Source organism: Vombatus ursinus, unplaced genomic scaffold (genome assembly GCF_900497805.2).
Source record: "Vombatus ursinus unplaced genomic scaffold, bare-nosed wombat genome assembly UNPS02014809.1, whole genome shotgun sequence".
Classification (NCBI taxonomy): Eukaryota; Metazoa; Chordata; class Mammalia; order Diprotodontia; family Vombatidae; genus Vombatus; species Vombatus ursinus.
In genome coordinates, this window is record NW_020954587.1 from 13,078,790 (window position 1) to 13,105,439 (window position 26,650).

Sequence of the window (26,650 nt, forward strand, 5' to 3'; positions counted from 1 at the left end):
CCCTATAATGTTCAATCTTCCCTTATCTACCAGCTCCTTCTCTGCTGCCTACAAATATGCCCAGGTCTTCCTTATCCTTAAAAAGTCTTCCTTTGACTCTATTATTCCCTTGGGCTATTTTCCTACATACCTTCATATTCCTAGAAAAAGTCATCTATACTTGTTGTCTCCATTTCCTATTTTCTATTCACTTTTCAATATGACTTTTGAACTCACTACTCAAATGAAATGGCTATCTTTTAAATGCTAAGACCAACGTCCTTTTCTCAGTGCTCATCCTTCTTAAGCTTCCTGTAGCACTGACAACTCTGACCACCCTCCTCCCCTCAGACCCCTTTCCTGAATATGCTCTTTGGCTTTTGGGGCATTGCTCTTTCCTGCTATCTGACTAATACTTCTCAGATTCTTAGTATATCATTAACCGCCTTCTACTGCCTAAATACTGGCATTTCCCAAAGTTCTGTTCTGGGTCCTCATCTGTTCTTTCCTAACAACATTTTTCTTGTAAACTCATAAGCTGCTATAGATTCAATCATCATCTCTATGCAGATGACTCCCAAATCGACAATTTTAGTCCTTATCTCTCTCTCCTGAATTCTATTTCTTCATTAGCAACTGCCTGGTAGACACCTTGTATCTCGATGGTCTATACATCTTAAACTCTACATGTCCAGAAGAGAAGTTACTATCTTTCCCTACAAACCCTGTCCCTCTTCCAAACTTACCTATTTTTGTTGACAATACCACTTCAACTTACCTGTGACTTTCTAGTCACTGGAGTTCACCACCTCAAAGTCAACATTTACTTTTCTCTCCTTCACTCTCCATAGCCAATTAGTTGCCAAATCTTGTCAATTCTACCTCCATAACATACCTTACAGTCATCCTCTTCTTTTAATTCACATAGATTGTAAGCTCCTTGAGGGCAAAGACCATCTTCTGCCTCTTTTTGTATCCCCAGTGCCTAGCACAGTGCCTGACACTCAGTAGGCTCTTGGTAAATGTTTACTGAATGAATGGGCACCACCTTAGTCCACACCCATATCATCTCTCACTGAACCCTCTAACTAAACTGCTTCTATTTTCTCCCCTCTCCGATTCATCCGACATATAGGTGCTAAAATTACTTTCTTAAAGCACAGGTTGGACTATGTCATTTCTCTGTTGAAGAACAATGGTTCCCTACTGCCCCAGGATGAGTTACAAATTCCTCAGCTGGGCATTTAAAGTCCTTCACAGGCTGGCTCCAACCTACCTTTCCAAATATTCCGTACGACTCCCCTTCACACACTCTATTACCAAGTCAATTGCCATTCCCTGAAGTCAGCATTCCAATTCTAACCTCCATGTCTTTGGAAAGGATGTCTCTCAAGCCTGCAATAATTCCCATAATACCTCATAAAATCCTTTTTAAGGCTCACCTCAACTGCTACCTCCTAGAGAAAGCCATTCCAGATCCTCTTCAGTTTTGGTATTCTCTCCTACTTATCTATGTAAATAGCATATCCCCCAAGGAGAATGAGAGCTTCTTGGGGATAGGGACTATTTTTCATTTTGTTCTGGTATTCCCAGCATCTAGCACCCTGCCTTACATACAGCAGAAGCTTAATAAATTGCCGGTGGAATTGAATTGCAGAATTTCTAGTCTTTCAATTAGCCATACTTTCAGATCTGGTAAAAGAACAATCCAAAAACACTTTAATCAATGCATTTATTCAGTCACTCTCATTCCTCACAGGGCAGCTAAGTGGCACATAGGATAGAACACTGGGCCTGGAGTTAGGAAGACCCGAGTTCAAATCTGGCCTCAGATGCTTAGCTGTGTGACCCTGGGCAAGTCATTTGACCCTGTCTGCTTCAGTTTCCTCATCTGTAAAATGAGCTGTAGAAGAAAACAGCAAACCACTCCAGTATCTTTGCCAAGAAAACCCCAAATGGGGTCTTAAAGAGTCAGACACTACTGAAATGACTGAAGAACAAAAAACTCATCCCTCAAAGTCTGAGTCATGACAAAGTTCATGTGGTTACTGGGTTCTGGAAAGCACAGGAAAGGTAAGCAATTGTGACTGAGCTTGCATGGGAAGTTCTGCCCTAATTGTTGTCAGCTCTCATTATTCTTTACCCTGCTTCCTCAGACGCCAACCTCAAAATCCAGTAAAAACCTAAAGTGAGAGTGATGAACCTTTTCAATAATTCAAGTGCTGCTGTCAAACTAAACGGAAGGTGAATTAGATCAAGAAGTACAAGAAACACGGAAATACCCACAAACCCGGTGGCCTCATGCTGATTCTCGATTCCAAAGAAGCTCCTCACAAGGTGATGGTATTCTTGGAGAAGTTTTCCACTTGACATTCACTGCTTGACAATTTCAACCTCCTACCTCTCAAGAATCAAATTTACCCTGAGAAATTTTTTTTTTTTTGGCCTTTTTTGGTGAGGCAATTGGGGTTAAGTGACTTGCCCAGAGTCATACAGTTAGTAAGCGTCCTGAGTCTGAGGCCGGATTTGAACTCAGGTTGTCCAGACTCCAAGGCTGGAGCTTTATCCACTATGCCACCTAGCTGCCCTGGAAATTTTTTTTCTAAAAGTTTCCTGTTGATTCTAATGAATTTTTCTAAAGGCCATGCGTGTCAAGCTCCTCAAACAAAAAACTTATTAAATGCTTACTATGTGACAGATACTTCATTAAGCACTGAGGATACATATACAAAAGTTAAGATTCCCTGCCCTCCAAAAGCTTACAATTTAATAGATAGCACATATATATGGGAATGATGACCAGGGAACGAAATGTCTGATGAGTCACTGAGGGTGGGGGGCAAGCTGATTCATAAAGCAGCAGGTTGATGCACTCTTTTCAGAACCAATGGTATCTCTGATTTGATATACTGACCTACTTCATCCAAAAACTCACCTGAAGTTTATGAGGCTCAGACCATGCTTTTCATACAGTCTCAGAAGAAGCAGTATCTTTTGATCTAGAAAGTGAATGAAGTTCTATTTAGAATGTGGTAAGTAACATAAGAGAACATACCATTTATATATGGAAAAAAGTACAAAATGCTACGCTTGCATGAACTTACCCAAAACACTGAGGGTTGCACCATAGCCTCCCAGTAGCACTGCAAAGTGGCTGCTTTCACACACAGAAGGGCAAAGTTTTACAATAGTTGATATTAGGTCTATTAACACTTCTAGGGAAAAAACAGACTGAACTTTAGCATTAAAGGTGATGACAGGTCATTTAGTAGAGTGCTGGGCTTAGAGTTAGGAGACCCAAGTTCAAATTTTGCCTCAGACATTTAACTGTGTGACTTTGGAAAAGTCACTTAACCTTTCTTGGTCTGTTTCCCTCATCAGCAAAATGGGGTGGCAGAGGGGTAGTTGGATTTGACAGCCTCTCCCTTCAGATCTAAATCTATGGACCTAGAATGGTATATATTTGGGGGAAGGACAAGAGAGAAAAACAAATCTCAAAAAATATTTAAACGCTTTTCAATTTCTTTTCTATTACAGTTTTGCTCTAATGCCCTTAATATAACCATTTTACTAGAAATTTCACAGCAAATATTTCCTTTCAGACTGACAGATCTTTTAGGAAAGAGGAAAGCAGTCAGCAGTCTGATATTACTTTTCTCCCAATTTCAATTCTATTATTTAGGTAATGATAATAACCAACATTTCCATATCACTTTTAAGATTTTCAAAGCACTTCACTGTATTAGCTCATTTGATCCTCATGACAATTCTGGAAGGCAGACGCTACTATTATTCTCATTTGACAGATAAGGAAACTGATCTTAAGAAAGGTTAAGTGATATGTCTAGGGTCATAGTGAAAGAAAGTATTTGAGGCAGAATTTAGACTCAGATCTTGCAAGTTCCAAGTCTATCATTCTAATCATTATGCCACCTAATTTTGTAAGTTAAAAAAAAAATTGTCCATGTATCACTTTAGCCAGGGAAATTCAAGGAAAGCTTAGCAAGAAAGGAGCATGTCAGAGATTTAGTTATTTGGATTTCTGCTTGTGGATCAGATTCTGTTGGTCAGCATTACAGCAAAGAAAGGATTACACTAATTAACAATTAGAGGTTGCTCACCTAGAAAATTATTTGTTGAAAAGTCAAGAAGACTCTGAGCAGGGAACACAGCACAGGGAACAAGCATGGCCTCAGAGACAGGAAGAGCCAATGTAAGTCCTGCTACTGACACCTACTGACTGTATGACCCTGGGGCAAGTCTCTTAACTTCTAAGTTCCCTAGGCAACCCCGTAAGACAATAAGCTACAGATGAGTTGCAATTCTGAATTGATAAAGTTGTAACACACAACCAGTTTGAACCAAAAAAACCCAATCATTTCTAAGTCAAAGAAAGCGAGTATAAGTTTGGATTCAATAGGAACATAACATTCTGATACTGTTTTAGAAATCATTCTAAAAACAAGTCAGAGACAAGTATGGGTGGGAAGCTAGTTTGGTGAAATCAGAGAACAAATATGTACAATAAAATACACATATAAACATACAAGGAGACCTTTTACTTGCATGTTTGTGTCATCTTCTGTTGATTGTAATATGGTTGGCAAAAACATAGAGTGCTGTGTGATCATCACGTACACTAGTGGTAGCTGGACTAACTCTTTGCAAAGGGAATTTTCAGGCTTATATAAGAGCTGTACACAAGCATGTAGAGTCTTTAAAAATGTGTAATCCTGATAGCGGAACCTAAAAACGCAAGAATTAATTTTTTAAACGGCTGTACTAAATGCAGATACTGTTTAACAAAGAGTAGCTTTTTATATTACACTTCATTCTTAAACCTTTAACCAGAAACAACATATTTCACTCTAGAAACCAAGCACCCTGGGGGGCTTAATGCTTTCATTGCTGGAACTCTTTCCATGGAGCCCTGCCATGCTGACTGGTGGTTGCCTTACTACCTACTAGGCTCAGCTCCTGCCATGCTGCCTAGATCTTCTCAGGTACTTTCCTCTGTCTCTCTACCTTTGCACCTTTTTCTACTTCTGGAGCTATAACGCAATCAACTGTGTCATTACTCCTACAAAGGGTGTGACAATTTATTCCCCCAAGGCTCCACTCCCCAGATATGTCGTCTCCTCCTTTTATAATATAAGCTTCTTGGGGGCAGGGATTATCTTCAATTTTGTGTTTGCATCTCAAGGGTTTTAGCAAGGGTTTTGGCATATGGTAAATGCTTAATATATTTTGCATTCACGGAAGGTTGAGAAGTGGAGATAGATTTATCTTCTAAGGCTACTAACATGTTGAACAATCACATCTAGTTTTTTAAAGTTTGAAGTTTCACTAGAAGAGCAGAACCAGAAAGGAACACTTCTTTCAGAAAAGAAAGAGTTTCTCCCATGCTAAACTGCCTTCTCAGTCAACACCTCTTTCTCCTCCCATTCTGTTCTTTACAACACATTGGGCCTTCCTCATTTTCAACTACTCAAATCTCCAAACTATTTTGTAAACTCTTGTTTACTAAGACTTCAAATTACACTGAGAAAGCATGGTAGGCAAAAGCTGTTGCTTCCATGTTGTTTCCTCAATAAGGAAACAGTTTTTAAGCTATCTTGAATTTCAGAAGAGACAACCAACAGTTTAGCAACAGGAAATTCTTTGCAGATACTGAATGACCTCCAAACCACAAAAGGGAATTACACGGCAAAGTGCTCAGGTAGTGGTGGAGAAGCAAAAATGGCTCCTGATCTAACAACATTTAAATAAAGTAGAACAATAACTACCAATATGAAAGGTATTCAAAAAGGCTTAATAATATATGATATTTAGTGAATATGTATTCATAAATACACATTAATCAACAATTAATTGATGGTTATTAAGTTATTATTATTAATGATAATTTCATTTTATTAAGGCCTTTGTATTATTAAACATATAAACAGAATGATCTATTTTTACTTTACATTCTTCCTCTAATTATCAACTGGGTTAAAATGAGTTGTTTTTTTCTGAGTTCAGCAAATTTTACAACTGAAGAAAATCTTTCCAGTAAAATAAAGTCAGCTTACTTAAGCCCTGTCTTCACAAACTTCTGCCAATCAACAGGATCCACTTCGTTAACTGAGTGCTGTGTGGAAAGTAAACAAAGAGAAAAAATAAACATGATGACAGATAATAAGGTACAATTTCCAATTGTATGCAGAGTTTTATGTGTTTCACTCTTTAGGAAACACAGTTGCAGCTAGGTAGCTGAATGAATTGTCAGGAAGATCTACGTTTGAATCCTGCCTCAGACACTTACTAATTTTAGGACTCTTGGCGAGTCACATAACCTCTCTCTGAGCCTCACTTTCCCCATCTATAAAGTGGAGGTAATAATAGCACCTATTTTCTCAGCTATCCAAGGGAGCAAATGAGATAACATATGTAAAGCACTCCGCAAACCTCCAAGGGAATATAAATACAAGGATTACCTATCAGACTTTGAACTCCTTCAGAGGACTGACTGGTTTTGGCTTTCTTAGTATTGTCAGCACTTAGCACACTAAGCATTTGGAAAACAAATGCTTAACAATAGCTACTTGTTGACTGAAAGCTTCATATGCTGAATGGACTAAGATACAGAGTTGCCCAGGAAGAAAATAATGTGTCTTGCATTCTTACAACTATGGTTTTTGTTCTACACTCTACAACACTCACAAATAAACTGCCTCAATATTAAAGAGATATTAAATCTGTAAACTAATCACAGCTCCCTTCTGCCTTCAGAGAGAGACTAGAAAAAGTCAATGATAAAGGCAGATTCTCAGAGCACATCCAACTGTCCTGAGAACACACATGACAAAAATGTAAAAATATATATTTTTAGGAAAAAGCGTTTGGCAATGGAAAGAGCACAGGGCAGAGAGACAGGAAGCCTGGTTCCAGTCCTAGACCAACTGAGAAAAAGTCACCTCACTTCTCAGGGCTTGTTAAATCATGTGTAAACTGAGGGAGTTTAACTAAATGATATCTAAGATCCTTTTCCTACTCTATGTTTCTATACAAGGTCCCTTTTTTAGTATCTATATAATTATTGGTAAGAATGTGATAAATGAAAGCCATTTTGCTATACTGAAGTAGTATGAAACTAGTCAGAAAAAAAAGAATTAAGTTTTAAAAAATAAAACATAGAATAAATGTAATTATTAAAATATTTGTTACAAATAATGGTGTAAAAATGCTACCACCTTTCCAAACCTCTCAGCCCACAGATGGTAAGGGGGTTGGACAAGTGGCCAGGAGATTACAGGGTCAGGAACTGAATCTGGATTGCAGTGTTGGGTCTCAGTCCCACGACAAGGAGGAACAATAGCACACCAGAGCTTGTGGTCATATGGGAGTTAGGCCCTTGGTCACAGTTACAGTGTGGAAATGAGAGCTGGTGGTCGCTCACAGACCACAGTGCACCTCTCCCTAGATCATACCACCTTGAAAGAGCTGAAAACTTACAGGACCCCAGAATTATCTCTGAAAACAGCTGCACAAAAAACCTGAAAGTGGGGATGTTCCTCTCTCCACTTCAGAAGCAGAGCTCCGATTTAGCATAGAGTTGAAAATCAAGAAATAGGCTGAAAAAATGAGAAAACGGCAGAAAAAGATCTTGACTACACAAAGTTACTATGGTGACAGGGAAGCTCAAAACATAAACTTAGAAGAAGACAACAAAATCAAAACTGCTCTACCTAAAGCCTCAAAGAAAAATATCAATTGGTCTCAGGCCATGGAAGAACTCAAAAAGGATTTTAAAAATCAAGTTAAGAGAAGGAGAGGAAAAATTGGGAAAAGAAATAAGAGCGATGTAGGAAAATCATGAAAAAAGAGTCAACAGCTTGGTAAAGGAGTTACAAAAAAAATACTGAAGAAAATAACATCTTAAAAAGCAGAATAGGCCAAATGGAAAGAGATATACAAAAATTTACTGAAGAGAAGGACTCCTGAAAAAGTAGAACTGTCCAAATGAAAAAAGGAGGTACAAAAGCTCACTGAAGAAAATAAATCCTTAAAAATTAAAATTGGACAAGTAGAAGCTAACGACTTTATGAGACATCAAGAAACAAAAAAAAAATCAAAAGAATGAAAAAATAGAAGGAAATGTGAAATACCTCATCGGAAAAAAAAAAACTGACCTGGAAAATAGATTCAGAAGAGATAATTTAAAAATCATTGGACTACCTGAAAGTCATGATAAAAAAAAGAGCCTAGACATCATCTTTCAAGAAATTATCAAGGAAAATTGCCCTGATATTCCATAACACAAAGGTAAAATAGAAACTGAAAGAATCCACCAATCACCTCCTGAAAGAGATCTCAAAATGAAAACTCCCAGTACTATTATGGTCAAATTCCAGAGTTTCGAGGTCAAGGAAAAAATACTGCAAGCAGCCAAAAAAACAATTTAAATATCTTAGAGCCATAGTCAGGGTAACACGATTTAGCATTACATTAAAGGATCAGAAGGCTTAGAATATGATATTCTGGAGGGCAAAAGAGCTAGGATTACAACCAAGAATCACCTGCCCAGTAAAACTAAGTATAATCCTTCAGGGGGAAAAATGGACATTCAATGAAATAGAGAACTTTCAAGCACTCCTGATGAAAAGACCAGAGCTGAACAGAAAATTTCACATTCAAACACAAGACTCAAGAGAAGCATAAAAATGTAAACAGGAAAGAGAAATCATTAAGGGATTTAATAAGGTTAAACTGTTTACATTCCTACATGGGAAAATGATACTTCTAATTCCTAAAAACTTTCTCATTATTAGGGTAGTTGGAAGGAATATACAGACAGAGGGGATGGGTGTGAGTAGAATACGAAGGGATGATTATCTAAAAAAAAATAAAATAAAATAAAGGGTGAGAAAGAAGAATACACTGGAGAAGGGGAAAGGGAGAGGTAGAATGGGTAAATTTTTTGACAAAAAAGAGGGATGAAAGAGCTTTTACAGTGGAGGAGAAAATGGAGGAAGTGGAGAAGAGCACGTGAACTTTACTTTCAGCATAACTGGCTCAAAGAGAGAATACTATACACACTCAGTTGGTATAAAAATCTGTCTTACCGTATAGGAAAGTAAGAGGGGAAGGGAATAAGAGAAAGGTGTGAGGGGGAGATGCTGACAGAAGGTATGGTAGATTGGGGAAGTTAAAAGTCAGAAGCAAAACACTTTTGAGAACAGACAGAGTGAAAGAAGAGAGAATATAATAAACAGGGGGGAAATAAGATGGAGGGAAATACATAGTAATTATAATTGCGAAAAAAAATTTTAAAGCAAATTTCTCTGATAAAGACCTCATTTCTCAAATATGTAGAGAGAATTGAGTCAAATTTATAGGAATAAGAGCTATTCCTCAACTGATAAATGTCAAAGGATATGAACAGGCAGTTTTCAGAAGACGTAATCAAAGCTATCTATAGTCATATGAAAAAATGCTCTAAATCATTACTGATTAGAGAAATGCAGATTAAAACAATTCTGAGGTATGCCACCTCACATCTATCAGAAATGAAAAATGTTTTTAAACAGGCATAGCAGATATCTTCACACAATGCCTTATCCCAGCGTATGACAGACTTCAGTGGGCATCAAGAAGTTAGGTTAGGATGTACAAGGGAAGGATGGTGAAAAAGAATCCAAACTAAAGAAGACCAAGGATAGAAACACTGAGACAAGGTCACAGGTTGTTTCCATGATACTCCTCTTAACTATTCCAACTTTCACCATGATAAAGACATTAGCAGGAGATACCATGACAGAACATTCTAGGGAGAAAAGTGTAGGACCAACTAGACCTACATAATTCCCTCTAGGTGCTGTTCACATGATGAATAACTAATGCTGTCACTTAGTGAATAAAGTACTTTTTGACAAAAAGGACAGAAAGCAAAAATTATTCAAAGTGAACAAGTATTCTGAAGAAAGGACCATTTTTCTCAGTAGTTAATAATTATTAGATAGATTAAATTTAATGTCTTTAAATATCTGTATGATCTGAATATTTCTCTTCTTTATTCTTTACTCTTTAATTTTTGCATTTCCATAGTTTTCATTTTCAAAAGCTAGCAATTTGAAGTACTTGAGCCCTAAAACATACAATATTAATCTTCTTAAAGTCACTTGGCACTTAATCTGATCTATCTGTTGTGGTTTAACCTAATTTGTGTGTTCCTAAGAAATACCTGAAATCTTCTTTTGAATGGCTTATTTTCTTTTTCGAGCTAGCAGTGCTCAAACCTGCATGGAACTATTTTATTCAGTAGAGGGAAAAGGCCAAACAAACAAAAAAAATCCCTATAAATATTTACAGTAACAATCATGATCCAACGATTAGTAACAAGTTATGAGTCCAACATCGTTGTGGGTTTTTTTTTTAAAGTCTTCAAGTAGTAGAAGCAGTTATAGTTGAATGGTTTATTTTTTAAAATTACATTTAACACCCCCCCCAAAAAAAGCCCATCAACAATCACTTCCATATATTTCTATTACAAACAATTTGCTTTTAAAAAAGTTTACAACAAATAGAGAGATTCTGCTTGTCTACGTTTTCTTTCAAACTGCTTTCTTTTTTTTTCTGCAAAATTTCTTTTTAAAGCTTCAATAACTCTTTTTTGGGGGGTAGAGGAAGGAAGAGGAAGAGGAACTAGGAGTGACAATAATGTTAGATTCCCACCACCCCCAGCCCCAATCACCTTGGGAGCTCATTGACAGGTTATGATGTACATAGATATTCCTCAACAGATGCTACATAAAAATACTAGATTGATGACTTAATTATAGGAATAGTAATTAGAAGGAAAGATTACTGGGAGAAAGAGTTAGTAACACGAATAATATACTATATATTGTATCACCTAAGGTTTGGACTGAAATTTCATTTTTGGCAAAAATTCATAGATTCCTTATGATTTTACAGGTCAGTTTTTGCTTTGAACATAATTTTATTCTTAAATGCTCTGTCATGATGCACAGAATTATCTCAGTAACATAATATGAGATAAAAGAATTACATGTCAATGCCATGGTCCTCTGTGTTTGAAACAAGCAACAATGACAAAACCAACAGAAATCATATGATTATCTCAACAGATACAGAAAAAACTTTTGACAAAATTCAAGACCCCTTCCTATTAAAAAACATTAGAGTGCATATGAATAAATGGAGCTTTCCCTATAATGATAGTGGTGTCTATCTAAAACCATCAGCAAAAAAGGGGCAGCTAAGTGGTGTAGTGGATAGAGTACCAGCGCTGAAGTCAGAAGGACCTGAGTTCAAATCAAGCCTCAGATCAAACACTTGACACTTACTAGCTGTGTAACCCTGGGCAAGTCACTTAACCCCAATTGCCTAAAAATTTAAAAACAACAAAAACAACAACAACAACAACAACAACAACAAAAACACTCTGCAGGCAGGTAGGTGGCACAGTGGATAGAGCACCAGCCCTGCAGTCAGGAGGACTGAGTTCAAATCCAGCCTCAGACATATAACACTCACTAGCTGTGTGACTCTGGGCAAGTCACTTAACCCCAACTGCCTAAAAAAAAAAAAATCAGCAAGCACTATCTGTAATGGGAATAAGCTAGAAGCCCTCCCAATAAGATTAGAGGTGAAGCAAGGATACCCATTTTCACCACTACTATTCAGTATTGTACTAGAAATGTTAGCTATAGCAATAAGAGGAAAAAAAGAAATGGAAAGAATTAGAATAAGCAATGAGGAAACAAAATTAAGACTCTTGCAGATATGATGGTATACTTAGAGAATCCTAGAGAATCAACTAAAAAACTAGTTGAAATAATTAACAATTTTAGCAAAGTTGCTGGATATAAAATAAACCCACATAAATCATCAGCATTTCTCTATATTACCAGCAAAGCCCAGCAGCAAGAGATAGAGAAATTCCATTTGAAATAATTGTAGACTATATCAAATACTTGGGAGTATACTTGCCAAGACAAACCCAGGAACTATATGAACATAATTAAAAAACATTTTTCACACAAATAAAATCAGATCTAAACAATTGGAAAAATATCAATTGCTCCTGGGTAGGATGAGCCAATATAATAAAAATGACAATTTCACCTTAATTAATTTACTTATTCAGTGCCATATTAATTAAACTATCAAAAATCATTTTACATAGTTAGAAAAAATAATAATAAAATTCATATGGAAGAACAAAAGGTCAAGAATATTAAGGAAACTAATGAAAAAAAAAAGTGAAGGAAGGTGGCCTAGCCATCCCAGATCTCAAACTATATTATAAAGAAGCAATCATCAAAACAATTTGGTACTAGCTAAGAAATAGAACAGTGGATCAGTGGAATAGAGTAAGTACATGAGACACAGTAGTAATGACCACAGTAATCTAGTATTTGATAAATCCACAGACTGAAGCTTTGGGAGAAGAACTTAATATTTGACAAAAACTGCTAGGAAAACTGGAAAACAGTGTGGCACAAACTAAGTTAGACCAACATCTCAAACCATACATCAAGATAAGATCAAAATGGGTACATGATTTAGACATAAAGGATGATACCATAAGCAAATTAAGAGAGAGAGGAATGTACCTGTCAGATCTGTGGAGAAGGGAAAATGTTATGAACAAACAAGAGATAGAAGGCATTACATTATATAAAATGGAAAATTTTGATTGTATTAAATTAAAAAGGGTTTCCACAAACAAAACCAACACAACCAAGATTTAAAAAAAATAAGAAAGTTAGGAACCAATTTTTACAGTAAGTATCTCTGATAAAGACCTCATTTCTCAAATATATAGAGAACTGAGTCACATTTATAATACAAGTCATTCCCCAATTGATAAATGGTCAAAGAGATGAACAGACAGTTTTTAGAAGAAGAAACCAAAGCTAACTACAGTCATATAAAAATGCTCAAAATCATTACTGATTACAGAAATGCAAATTAAAACAACTTTGAGGTACCACCTCACACTATCAGAATTGGCTAATACGACAAAAAAGGAAAACAATAAATGTTGGAGGAGATGTGGGAAATTGGGAAACTAATGCAATTGTTGCAATTAATGAAAACATTGTTGGTAAAGGTGTGAACTGATCCAAGAATTCTGGAGAGCAATTTGGAACTAAGCCCAAAAGGCTATCAAATTGCATACCTTTTAATCCAGCAACCTACTACTAGGTCTGTATCCCAAAGAGATTTAAAAAAAAAAAAAGGGAAAAGGACCTATTTTTACAAAAAATATTTATTGCGTCTCTTTTTTGTGATGACAAAGAATTGGAAATTGAGGGGATGCCCATCATTGGAGAATGGCTGAACAAATTGTGGTATACAATTGTGACAAATACTATTGTGCTATAAGAAATGACATAAGCAGGATACTTTCAGGAAAATCTGGGAACACATATATGAACTGATGCAAAATGAAGTGAACAGAACCTAGAGAATATTGTACACAGTAAAAGCAACATTGTAAGATGATCAACTATGAATGACAGCTATTTTCAGCAATATAATGATCCAAGACAATTCCAAAGAACTGATGATGAAAAATGCTATACACCTCCAGAGAAAAGGCTGATGGAGTCTGAATGCAGATGAAAGCATACTACTTTTCAGTCTATTTTTTAAAGTATGTGTCTTCTTTCACAATATAACTAATATGGAAACATGTTTTGTATGATTGCACATGTATAACCTACAAAAAACTGCTTACCATCTCAGAGGGAGGGATGGAGGAAGGGAGGGAGAGAATTTGGAATTCAAAATTTTAAGAAATGAATGTTAAAAATTCTCTACATGTAACTGGGAAAAAAATATTATTAAAAAAAAAACAAGAAAAAAAAAACAAGCAAAAATGGTCACATATATGCCAAAATGACTGGAGGTAGATGTTTGACTGACATTTCATTTCCATACCATGACACATGTCAAAGACTGCCCTCACTTGCTGATAGCAGTAGTTTTTTGGGACACCGCTTCTTAGACTCATGTCATTGACTGTCATTATTTTTTCCTACTAGGTCATAGAAATGTCAGATTGTTTTAAGTGGTAATTTAGGATAACTATAAAACGCTTCTTCTACCTATGTAAGTAAAAGGAACTCACCAATAACTGGTTAAGTCGTGACAACATAGACTTCTCTGCATCCTGGGATTTTTCTTCTTTGTTACTACTGCTGTATGAGGCTGTTAGCCATTTTATACATGACCCCAACAAAGTCTTTTTCCAAACATCCAGCTCTTCCACAGATTTTTCCAGTACTAATGATATGGAATCTGATACAATCCAGCTGCAACAGATGTGAAATATGTCAAGAACTATAGGTTTACAGGGTTTCACCCTTATAATTCACAAAAGTTTAAAACAGGTTACAGAAGACACCAGCACACCCACAATAACTACATATCATGCTAAAGATACCCAGAGATAACATGTGTTTTTTCACTCTTTTGTTAAAAACAAGAATATCACATTACGGATAGGATTGGAGTAAGCAAAAGATAGAGATAACAGCATCACTGCATTCTTGAAGTCAAGTACAAAAACTCTGGCCAGTCTACAATATCTGTGCATTGCAAACCCACCGAGGCCCCTGCCTGTGTCTTCTCTTCTGATAACATGTTTCATGGAAAAAAAAAACGAACTTTAGGTGTAACAATTATAAGTAATTATTGTGGATGAAGGCAGTGTGGTATACTAAAGTTATGAGTCAGAGGCCTATTTTTAAGAACCAACTTCATTATTTACTATAATTTACATTATATTCTATAAATTACATTATATTCTAGGCCTCAGTTTCCTATTCTGTAAAATGAAGAGAATACCTGCACCACCTATCTCGCAGGACTGCTATGAGTATTACAAGATCTCTCTCATCTTTTAGGATCCAACTTAAACCCCTTCTCCACAAAGGTTAACCTGAACATGCTAACTTGAAAATGAAGACCTATATCAATGGTTGGTACAACTTGGCTAGCTGACCAATGCACCATCAATCAATAAGGATTTATTAAATACTGACTATGTGATACAGAGACAAAAGGGAAAGTCCCTGTCCTCAAAGATAATTTAGTGAGGAGAGATACATAAATATAGATATCTTGTTTCAATTGTCTATCATATAGAGACTATGGAGACTGTTGCCACCTCTTTAAGAGCCAGGTAAAGGCTCAGATGCCATTACTGTAGCTTTATGAGCTTACGTGGACAAATGGGAGGAGGTAGGTGGGAAATGCATTGAAGAGAAGTATTTCTCCCTGTGGAGTCAGAAAGGAGGTGTATTTATTCATGACCAATGAGCAACCACAGAAAATTTGTACTGTCTTTGAAGACCTACTTGATAAACTATGGGGAGAAATGGCTGAAAGGGTGAGCCTGAGAAAAACTGGCTGAGACACAGGAGGAAAAAGAAGACGAGATCTTCTTTTCTGAGGGAGCTGGCTTCAACTTTATCTGATAAAGGGGACTTAAGAAAGGGACTTTTCTTCATATTTTGAGAAACATCAATGGAATAATAATGAATCTTCAGACAAATGAAAAGAAATCAACTACTAACAGTTGGGAGTTTGAGGCAACTTTGGCAATGATACCGATCATCACCAATATATAATAAATATACATACATAATTTATTAAATACAACATGTTACACAATACTTATTACTGCTCTTGTTTGTTATTATATACAGAGTAATTTTAATGTTTACTTAAATACATATAAATAGGAGTAATTACTAATAGGGAAAGTTTCTTTGGTTCACTGAATATCTAATATTTAAAAAATTGGAGTGGGGAAACCCCAGGTACAGTAATTAATGAGAGGAGTTTGCAACTATATTAATGAGGAAAAGTATCCAGCACATCCCTGGATGGTTATAAGAGCTTGAAATTAATAAATTAAATATACAGCAAAGAGAAGAGGGACAGGCTGAAGTTCGATGGTCTACAAGTGAGTGTGGTCAAATCCTAGGACCTGTTTATAACTGTTACTGAGTTTACAACTGGGGCAAGTACCTGTAAACCTGTTACATATATACATACAAAAAGAGATACAAAGTAATTTGGAGGGAAGGCCCTAGCAGCACTGTCTTGGGCTGTGTCTTGAAGGAAGCCAGGGACTCTGTGAGGTGGAAGTGAGGTAGGAAAGCATTTCAGGCATGGGATGGGGTGGGGGGTGGGCAGCCAGTACCCAGGTTTGGAGATGGGAGACAGAGTATTGTGTATGTGGCTGGATTGTCCGGTATGGAATGGAGAGTAATATATAACGAAGCTCTAAAAATCAAACAAGAGTTCAAATTTTATTCCAGAGGTAACTTTATACACTGGGAGTTTAGGGAAATGACATAGTTAAACCACTGGCTTGGTATATGGACAACTGATTGGAATAGAGAGATATATTTGAAGAAGTCCAATTGAGAGGCAAGAAATGCTAAATCACTACTGATTAGAGAAATGCAAATTAAAACAACCTTGCGGTACCACCTCACACCTATCAGATAGGCAAAAATGACAAAAAAGGAAAATGATAAATGTTGGAGGGGGTGTAGGAAAACTGGGACACTAATGCACTGTTAGTGAGTTCTGGACTGATTCACCTATTTTGGAGAGCAATTTGGAACTATGCCCAAAGGGCTATAAAACTGTGCGTACCCTTTGATCCAGCAATACAACTAGTATCCCAAGAAGATCAAAAAAAAGGGAAAAGGACCTATTTGTACAAAAATATTTACAGCAGTTCTTTTTGTGAAGGCCAAGAATTCAAAATCAAAGGGATGCCCATCAACTGGGGAATGACTGAACAAGTTATGGTATATGATTGCAATCTATTATGCTATAAGAAATGACAAGCAGGATGATTTCAGAAACCTGGAAAGACTTACATGAACTGATGCAAAGTGAAGTGAACAGAACCAGTAGAATGTTGTATAAAGTAACAGCAATGCTGTACGATGAAGAACTAAGAATAATTTTACTATTCTCTGTAATATAATGATCCAAGACAATTTCAAAGGACTCATGATGAAACATACTGTCCATCTCCAGAGAAAGAACTATTATCTGAATACAGACTAAAGCATACTATTTTTCGATTTCTTTTTCTTCCTTCCTTCCTCTTCTGTTTTGTTAGAGTTTTCTTGTACAAAATGACTAATATGGAAATGTTTTACATGATTGCACATACCAAACCTATATCAGATTGCTTACCATCTCAAGGAGGGAGAATGAAATAAAATTTGGAATTCAAAACTTTCAAAAACAACCCCCCAAATGTTAAAAATTGTTTTAACATGTAATTGGGGAAAAAATAAAATATTACTTTTTTAAAAATTAAGAGTTCCTAGCCCAAAGGGGAAAAAAAAAACAGGTAAGAGGAGAAAAGGTACTAAGCAGTAGACCTGTGAGTTGTGACAAGGGGATGGATAAAAGAGATGCTGCGGAAGTAGGTGTAAAAGATACTGATCGTTGAATGGACGTCATAATGAAGGAGAATTAGAAGCTGAGAATAACACAGAGGTTGCAAAACTCGGAAACTGGAAAGATAGTCATGCCTCAAAAGAAATAAAGTTCAGGGTGGGGGGCAGCTAGGTGGTGCAGTGGATAGAGCGCCGGCCCTGAAGTCAGGAGGACCTGGGTCCAAATCCAGCCTCAGATACTTGATACCTACTAGCTGTGTGACCCTGGGCAAGTCACTTAACCCCAACTGCCTCACCAAACAAAAGAAAAAAAAAAGAGAGAGAAGAAAAGAAATAAAGTTTAGAAGAGGGGTGGGTCTGGAGATAAGATAGTGAATTTTTGTTTGGACATGTTGAATTTGATACTTTTGTGGGACATTCAATAAGAAATCACAGAATGTAAGAGTTGGAAGGGATCCCTGTAGCCTTCTGGTCAAACCCAAAAACGAAAGGAATCCCACTATAAATGAGCAGTAGGTAGTCCAAGCCATATGACTGGAGCTCAGGAAAGAGGACTAGGTCAAGATATATAGATATGAGAAACAATAGAAAGAGATCATTAAACCAACAGGTAATGATGAGGTCACAGAGAACGAAGACAGAAGAGAGTCCAACACAGTCTTGGGGTTATACACACAAGTTAGGTGGTGGCACAATGGTAATAGTCCAGTGAAGGGACAGTTGAATAGGTAGGAGGCAAAGATAAAGCACTGTCACAAAAACCCAGAAAAGAGAGCATATCCAGGAAGAGATGGTGGTCAGTACATCAAATAACGCAGAGAAGTTAGAAGAAATAGAATTGAGAAAAGGACATTAAATTGATATCTTTGGAGAAAGCACTTTATTTGAATGAAGAGGAAGGAAACCAGACTGCAAAGGACTAAGAAGTGAGTGAGAAGAGAGAAAGTGGAGATAATTAGTGCAGACAATTTTTTTGAGGAGTTTGGCCAAGATGACTTAAGGGGATAGTAAGGACTAGTAATGGCTTTTTAATGAATACAGAAGTAGGCATGTTTGTAGACAGCATAGTTAGAACCATAGATAGGGAGAGACTGAAGGTAAGGTAAGGTAAGGTAAGGAGTAAAAAGAAATGCTAAATTTTAGAGCATAGTGTAGAAAACAGATGAGTAAAAAGAGAAGGGATAATCTACTAAAAAAAATGAGAAAGATGGGTTAGTCTTACTGAGGAGAAAGGTCACTTCTTCAACAGAGACTGGAGCAAAGGAGAAGAGAATGGAAGATAGCTTCAAGGGACTGAGATTTAGAGAAGGGGCTCATTCACCATGAATGGCTTCTTTTTTCAGTAAGGTAGGAAGTGAAATCTTCAGGTACGAGGGTGGGAGAGGGTGGTATGAGAGGGTTAAGGAGAGAAAGGATTCAATGAAAAGCATTTATTAAATGCTCATATATGTCAAGGTCTCTGCTAAGCACTGGAGATACAAATACAAAAGTGACACAGTCCCTGGTCTTATGGAGCTTACATTCGAATGGGGGAAAGGTACAAGGCAATGCTGGCCAGGGAAGGGAATGATGGTCTAACTGCTGTGAGGGGTGAATTAGGGAGGAGTAAAAAGACTGCCTTGCCCCAATGAGGGATCGTGTCTTCCTGAAATGTTGAACTGATACTTATCTTTTCACACTGTGTCTTCTATGTCCAACTAGATTTTAAGTTCCCTCAGAGCAGGAATCATAGTATATACTGTACTATAATTCTCTAACTAGCTAAAAAGATATCTTTCACATAAAAATACTCAATAAGCATCTACATTTTTCTTTTTTCTTTTTTTTTTTCGTGAATTCTCAATATAGTATACCTGGGCATAGGCATAACCACAGACAGCAAGTAAACATTAAAGCATTCAGGAATGAAGATACTAATGTGAATCCTCTCCATGGAAGTAACTCAGGACCATGGGGTCCAAAATATCCCAAATTTCTTCCTAGCCCAGATAACATGGATACATATAGCCTTAAAATGAAAGAATACCCCCCAAATTTATTTTCACACTGCTCAACTCTCCTTCCCACTCCCTCCCTAAACCCTTCATTTGTGTTCTCTTTTTTGGGGCCCACTTTAGTTTTTACATGCTAAAGAGTCTTTCTGATGAGCCATCATTGATCTGTTCATCATACCTCCTGGATTTCTCTGGCCTTTGAAGAATGATGGGCAGCTGGTCAATGAGGAGTTTAAGCTCCTTTGCTCTTGAATATGGAACCAATTTAGAAAGGACCTCTTCTTGCATCCTATGACCCTGAGGACCACCTCCTAGAAGACTGTTTTGAAGCTCTCTCCACAGGGCCTTTTTCAACACATTCATGACACCTCTAGACACTGGGTCAGACGTAAACATGAAAAAAAAAAAGAAAGTCAATTACAGCTTGCTAACCTAAACCCCCCTGCATGCCCTTTTAGGACACAAGGTGTACTTCCAGGCTTACTAATAGTGAAAATCTTATACATGCTACTAAGACTATCATGATTGACCTCTAAGTATCCTTCCAGCCCAAAATAATTTGATTTGTTACTGAAAAGTACAGGGTGACAGAGGAGCATAAAGTAAAAACAGACATCAGCCTTCTTGTTCTTTAAAAAGAAAAACACATCATAAAGGGTCGACTGATAAGCATTTATTAAGTGCTTATTAGCTGACCTGATGCTATACAGAAGCAGGGTGACTCACACTACTCACCAGAAAGTTACAGAATATCAGAGATTAAATTCTACTACAAAACACAACTTGCCTACTTACTCGTTCTTAGAACCAAGTGGAAACCCATAGAATAGATAGGGTAAGGGGTCTAAGGAGGACACAGGGTTAGTCTATGGCATAGGCATAACTTCCAGTTAATAGGAAGAGTTATGCCTTAGCATAGGCCAAAGGTTCTCCACCCTTGGACTCTATGCTAAGGCATTACTCTTCCTATTAGCCGAAAATTGCCATAAAAACTAGAATGGATGGAGAACAGAGGCACTGATATTCTGTAAGGCTACCATAAAGAGTACAGGCCTTAAAGAAACATGGTGCCCCTGGCATTGACCCTCTCTCCTCTTGTTATCACATTCACTGATGGGGTAGCCAAGAACATGTACAGAACTCAACAAGTCACAAAAGCCCCCTGTAACTTCATGTTATGGGATCCTACCACAGAAAGACAAGAGTTATGTCTCTAATGTAGGAGTTTTAAAAGCTTTTTTGTGTCATGAACTCTTTTGGTAGTCTGGTGAGGCCTATGGACCCCTTTTCAGGATGTTTTTAAATAATAAAAGGAAATGCTAAATTTTAGAGCATAGTGCAAGTATTTGTTCCCACCAAAGTTCATAGGTTTCCCCCACACAATCCATCCAGAGGGAGTCAAGGGACTCCAGGGTTAAGAACTCCTACCTTAAAGAATTTATTTAGAATGAGGACTATACTCAGCTATAATCTGGTAGCTCAAAGATCTGGGATTTTAAAAATAAAACATAAATCATTTCCCAACCAATCCTGAAATGTGGTTTACCTTTGGATGGACGTGTAAAGTCTCCCTGCATACAAGACTGCAAATAAGTATGGATGAGTGGAAGAAAGAGGCTGATGTTTTCTGGAAGGCAGGGCCTTAGGTCCTGCAAACACCACAACTCAAAGTGTAGCAGGTGGGTACTGCTTTGCTGAATCAACAAAGCTACAATGGAAAGAGAAGTTTCTGTCTTACGATTTAGACAGTAGGTCAATAAATCTAACTCAACCACATGCACCAGAACTGGGTCTTTCTGTAAAGCTTGAAAGAACACAGTCTCCAGCTCTTCAATGCCCAGTGCAGGCAACAGGGCACTCATTCCTTTCACATATTCCAGGGACAACTGTAATTCTCCTTGCTGGGGTTGTTCCTGGTAGCATCCAGTGATCAGCTGTTTGAGGATCTCTCCTAGGAAGCTCAGATGTTTTCCTTTTGGGGGAGATTTCTTAGATCCCTGACCCAAGAGGGTCGGTTTGGGAAGGGCCAAGAGGGCAAGTATAATGTCCCTAAGCTGGGCTCCATCCATGTAGGGATGTAGTTGGTACAAAGCTTCTATCTGAGTTGAGCGTTTCCCATATGCAGTGGGAGGGCCTGTCCTCAGGGTCTGTAGTTCCTTCAAGACACTCTTAGTAATGGCTTCCAAATACTTTGAAAGGATGTCCAGGCGATGCATGTCCTGCAGAATTGGGGCACTCACTTTCAGCAGTGAGAGGACCCCAGCATTCAAGTGAGTTGCTAGAAGCTTTACGAGAACTGGATTGAGGGTATGTGAGGGAAGAGTCTGCTGCTCCAAGGCCAAGTACCAGCTCTCTAAGGTGGGGTGTCTGAAGATCACCATCATTACATCTTCAAGGGTCTGAAATGCAGCACATATAACAATATACACAAATCTAATTGGTTAATTAAATAGTTCTTATCATTTCTCTAACCTGTTAAAAAACCTATAATGGTCCCCTACTGCCTCCCAAATTAAGTAAAGCTTCCTTAGCCAAGCCCTTGAAACTCTTCTCAAGGAGCAAGTCTTATGGCCTTCATTTACTACTTCCTCTGATATACTTCATATGCTCTATTCCACAGGCTTTTTTATCTTTGTTCACATCAAAGGAAACTATGCCCAAATGTTTTTCCAACTCTGCCTTTTGAAACCCTACCCATTCTTTTCTTACATGAAGACATTTTACTCCTGAACAACACTATTAGCAATATTTGAGGACAGTGACCAGGCCTTATTTATCTAGCACAGTGCATTAGTATGCTTAATAAATGTTTGTGCTAAATGCTACTGAATGAATACAAAGTCTTTAATCCACAAACAAGGATTTAGGAGAAGACTATTGGTCTTCGTTCCTTTCACACTGCACAAGTTCACTATAGTAGAATACAACAGAAACAGCATTGACTCTGGAATCAGAGGACCTGGGCTTCAGTTCCTCATCTGTAAATTGAAGGGGTCAGTCCAGGCAGCTTCTGGGGTTACTTCCAGCTCTTGTCCCACTACAGTCACTCTCAATGATTGGAATGACTGGAATGGAGCTGTAAAATACCTCATCCGAAACAACAGATAAAATAAAATAATTTTATTTTCTATTTTATTTTCAGCGTATCTCCTCTTTTACCTATATTAGGTCAGGACAGTTAACACAAAAGTAAGTTTGTATTTACTGAATTCAGTTAACTGATGGCATGAAGTGACAAGCAATCTCAAGTGGGCTGTGTCAATGGGAAGTCAGTCTGGGATTAAAAATCTGTCACAGAGGAAATTGCAATAGATAAAATAGGCTATTTTGATTATATGAAACTGAAAAGCTTTTGTACAAATAAAATCAAAGAAAGCTAGGATAGGGAAGGCAACATTGCAGACTGGAAGAAAGACTATATTAAATATCTCTGACAATAGCCTAGAATCCAAGCAGTAGAAAGAACTCTTTTCTCTACATTTCACTTGATGAGCTGCGGCCACCTTCTCAACTCCAGTTCTCTAACACCAGCTGACTACCGGATACTTCAAACTGGATGTACCATAGGCAGAGCAATCTCAACATGTCCAAAACATAACTCATTATCTTTCCCCTGTGATCCCACTCCTTTTCCAAACATCCCTGTTTCTGTCAAGAGCATGGACAATTCTTTCAGTCTTCTAGTTTTGTATTATCCTCAATTCCTCACCCCAATCAGTTGCCAATATGTGTCTAATCTCTGCATCAATCTCCTCCTTCCTCCTTACTACTTATACAGCCACCAACTTAGTTCAGCCCCAACACCTATTGGTTAGACTACTACAGCAGCATCCTAATTGGATGCCTCAAATCTATTCCAATCTATCCTCCCCATAGCAGCCAGAGCTATTTTCCGTAAGCATAGGTCTGACCAATTAACTTAATAAATTCCAGTTAATTCCACTAACTTCACATTGTCTCTAAGATAAAAAATCAACTCTTTTTGTCTTTTAAAGCTTTCCTCAACCTGGCCCTATCCTACCTCTTCAGCTTCATTTGCCATTACTTCCTATCCCTAGCAAGTCTACAGTCCAGCTAAGCTGGCCTTCTCTCTTTGTTCTTCCTACCCATCTGAGGGCTCCTTCTCAGTCTCCTTTGCTGGATCTTCTTCCAGATCATACTCTCTAATTGTAGGTTTCCCACAGGCCTCTGTTTGAGGGTCCTCTTCTCTTCTCCTTCTATACTACTTTACTTGGTGATCTCATCAGCTGCCACGAATTTAATTATCATCTCTATGATGCTGATTTTCAAATCTACCTCATGTGTATGGCTGAGTAGACATTACCAAGTCAGAAAAAAAAATGTGATGCTACTGCTTAAGCAACCTTGCTAAAAGCTACTCCTATCAAATGGAGTGACACTGAGCTTCACAGAGAGAAGCAACTTTCCTTCCTCACTTCTAAGGAAAGAGAGAAATTCAAATACCTAAAAAAATTTCTAGTTAGAAACAAAAGAATGATTATAAATGAGAATTTTTCTATACCTTATATATAGGTAGCAAATGTTATTATAATAAATACTTCCAGAATGTTAATTAAGTGATCTGCAGAAGGTTCAGATCTCATTAAATTGTGAAATAAGATCCAACTGGGCTCAATCACACTTTAAATCTTGAGTTGGAGTCTGTGTAGGACCAATTAAACACCCTACTTTACACAAATAACAAGGGAAGAATAGCTTTATTTGTCTTCTCAGGCAGCAATTCTAGAAATATTTACAATGCAAAGGCTTCTCCAACTACAAGTACTTTCTTCAATTCAGGCTGCTACAATTAGGGGAAAAAAAACAACAAAATATTTCCTAGTTAATTTTCTAAAGATGTTCATTTCACCTGTCATAAGATAAAAATGCCTTCATGTGGTAAAATCTCAAGAGCATCACTACCTTATCATTGGCTAATTCCAAAGTGGCCAAGGACTCCTCATCCAAAAAGATAGCAGATTCAGCCTGAGCAGCTTCACATTTCTGTTGGTTACATGTATCCAACTGATAACAACGGCTCAACAGGTGGCTGAGTAAATTCACGAAGAGCTGAAGCAGTGCAGGACCTGAACTTTTACCAAGCTGTGAAATAAGCAGGTAATTACCTTTTAGATAGAGTAGAAGATGATAGGCAACTAAAATCCCATCTTAACATGTAATACTAATTACAAAAACTTATTTTGCCTAAAAGGAGAAAACAGGCATAAGCTAAAACCCAAACTAAGTAAATGTTAACCACAGAGGTGACCGGGTAAAAAGGCATGGAAAGAGAAGGGATGGATCTCTGTCAGTGATCCATAATTAACTTAAGAACTTGATTTGTTGTCCTAGTTTGAGAAACCGGGCTCAATTTTGTTTATCCTTCAGAGATCTACTAAGAGAATAGATCAGAAAAGCTTATAAGAGAGAAAGAGGCAATAAGCATTATTAAAAGCTTATTACGTGCTAAGTACCAGGGATACGAAAATTATACATACAGAATATATACACTGCATCGTGTAAGTGGAAGGTAATCTCAGAAGGGAAGGTACTGGACATTGGGGAGTGAAAGAGAACACTGGGAAAGGTCTCATGCCATATGTGGATTTAAGCTGAGTCTTAATGGAAACCTGGGAAGCCAGAAAATGAAGAAGGGGAGGGAGAGCATTCCAGGCATGGGACAACCACTGAAAAAATGCAGAATGCTACCAGTTGAATTTGTTCTTCCCAAATGTCAATTTTATGACCACAGTCCAATTTCAAGCATCTAGTAGATGACAGGCAATGGGTACAAATTCTAAAGAAATACTTGGTAACTAATAAATCAGGACACTGGTAATTACTTAGCACTTGAATTGTGACAGTTTCAACACGAGCACATCAGGCCTGGCAAAAGCTTGGCTTCTGAATCTGGGTCTCCTGCATCTGGGGAGCTACCTAACAGAAATGCCAAGGAAGTGAGGCCTACTCCTGAAAGGCAATCATCACCATCCTCCCTTCTCCAGAATCTGGCTCTGGCCTCTTGTTTATTATGTAGTATTTAACACAGTGTTCTACACACAACAGGCATTTAATGTTTGTTGACTGATATTATCAATAAGTAGGATGGGCATCTGGAATAGTAGAAAAAACATCAATCTAGGAGTCAAGTGACCTGGTTTCAACCAATCAGCATTTAGTAAGTGATTACTATGTTCCTGACTTAGGCACTAGGGTTACAAATAAAGAATTGAGAATCATTCTCAAGAAGCTTACATGCTATGGGGGAATGGAGATGGGGGTGAGGAAGGAATATATGTTCACAGATAAAGAGCAGATATGCTCCTTTTGTAAAATCAGGAAGTTAGATTAGACGATCCTTAAACCCCATTCCAGCTCTAAAATTCTGTGATTATATGAATCAATTCATTCTACCTGACCACGTCCTTGGAAAAAATAAATTTTTTTCAAAGGCTACAGATTAGTATTATTCTAGTTTACCTAAAACATTCATTCCCCAGAAAGTAGAAGGAAAAGAAGAGTGTAAAGAAAAGCAGCTTCACCTTGGCAAAGTTCTCCACAGTGGTTCTAAGATACAGCATCACCTGCTTCACAGAGAGCAGTATCTGCTGCATCGGGAGCTGAGCAATCCTTTCTCTCAGCTTCCCCTGGACATCTTCTTCTAAGAGGAGGGTGCTCCCCTTCTCATAGGTACCTGTTAACAAGATGGAAAAGGCAGAGCCAACCACGAGTGATGCCTCAGAGGGTCTGACAGCTTGAAATTCCTTTGGAAAAACAGCAAAAGCATAAAGAAAAAATCAAAACGGAAACAAAGACACCAAATCCTAAACTTTTAAACTGATCAATGTGAAAATCCAATTCCTTTTATTGTGAATATTCAATTCCTTTTATAGTATAATTGTGATAATGTATTAATAGATCAAGCTTTTCTATTACTACAATTAGATATTTTACTATAATGAAAAAACTAAAATTGATACAACATATGATACTTACAGATTTAATTACACATTGTACCACAAACAATTAAAACACTATAATTAGGAACAGTGGTAACAGAATTTACAACTAATATCCCCCCCTTTTTTTTTTCTTTTTAAGCAATTGGGGTTAAGTGACTTGCCCAGGGTCACACAGCTAGTAAGTGTCAAGTGTTTGGTCTGAGACTAGATTTCAACTCATGTCCTCCTGACTTCAGGGCCGGTGCTCTATCCACTGCACCAC

The 26,650-nt window shown here is 37.5% G+C and overlaps 1 protein-coding gene across 2 annotated transcripts in view; it reads right to left on the reverse strand.

Moving 5' to 3' along the window:
- URB1 (URB1 ribosome biogenesis homolog) overlaps nucleotides 1–26,650 on the reverse strand; it is a 105,017-nt gene that overhangs the window by 27,402 nt on the left and 50,965 nt on the right. For both annotated transcript variants that reach the window (XM_027875485.1, XM_027875486.1), the window contains 9 exons: nucleotides 25,969–26,190; nucleotides 24,350–24,529; nucleotides 20,973–21,825; nucleotides 19,605–19,803; nucleotides 14,126–14,309; nucleotides 6,054–6,112; nucleotides 4,535–4,725; nucleotides 3,084–3,194; nucleotides 2,915–2,978 (listed from right to left, as the gene is read on the reverse strand). In XM_027875485.1, coding sequence (XP_027731286.1) covers nucleotides 2,915–2,978; nucleotides 3,084–3,194; nucleotides 4,535–4,725; nucleotides 6,054–6,112; nucleotides 14,126–14,309; nucleotides 19,605–19,803; nucleotides 20,973–21,825; nucleotides 24,350–24,529; nucleotides 25,969–26,190 — 2,063 coding nt within the window. The remainder of the gene's footprint in view (nucleotides 1–2,914; nucleotides 2,979–3,083; nucleotides 3,195–4,534; nucleotides 4,726–6,053; nucleotides 6,113–14,125; nucleotides 14,310–19,604; nucleotides 19,804–20,972; nucleotides 21,826–24,349; nucleotides 24,530–25,968; nucleotides 26,191–26,650) is intronic.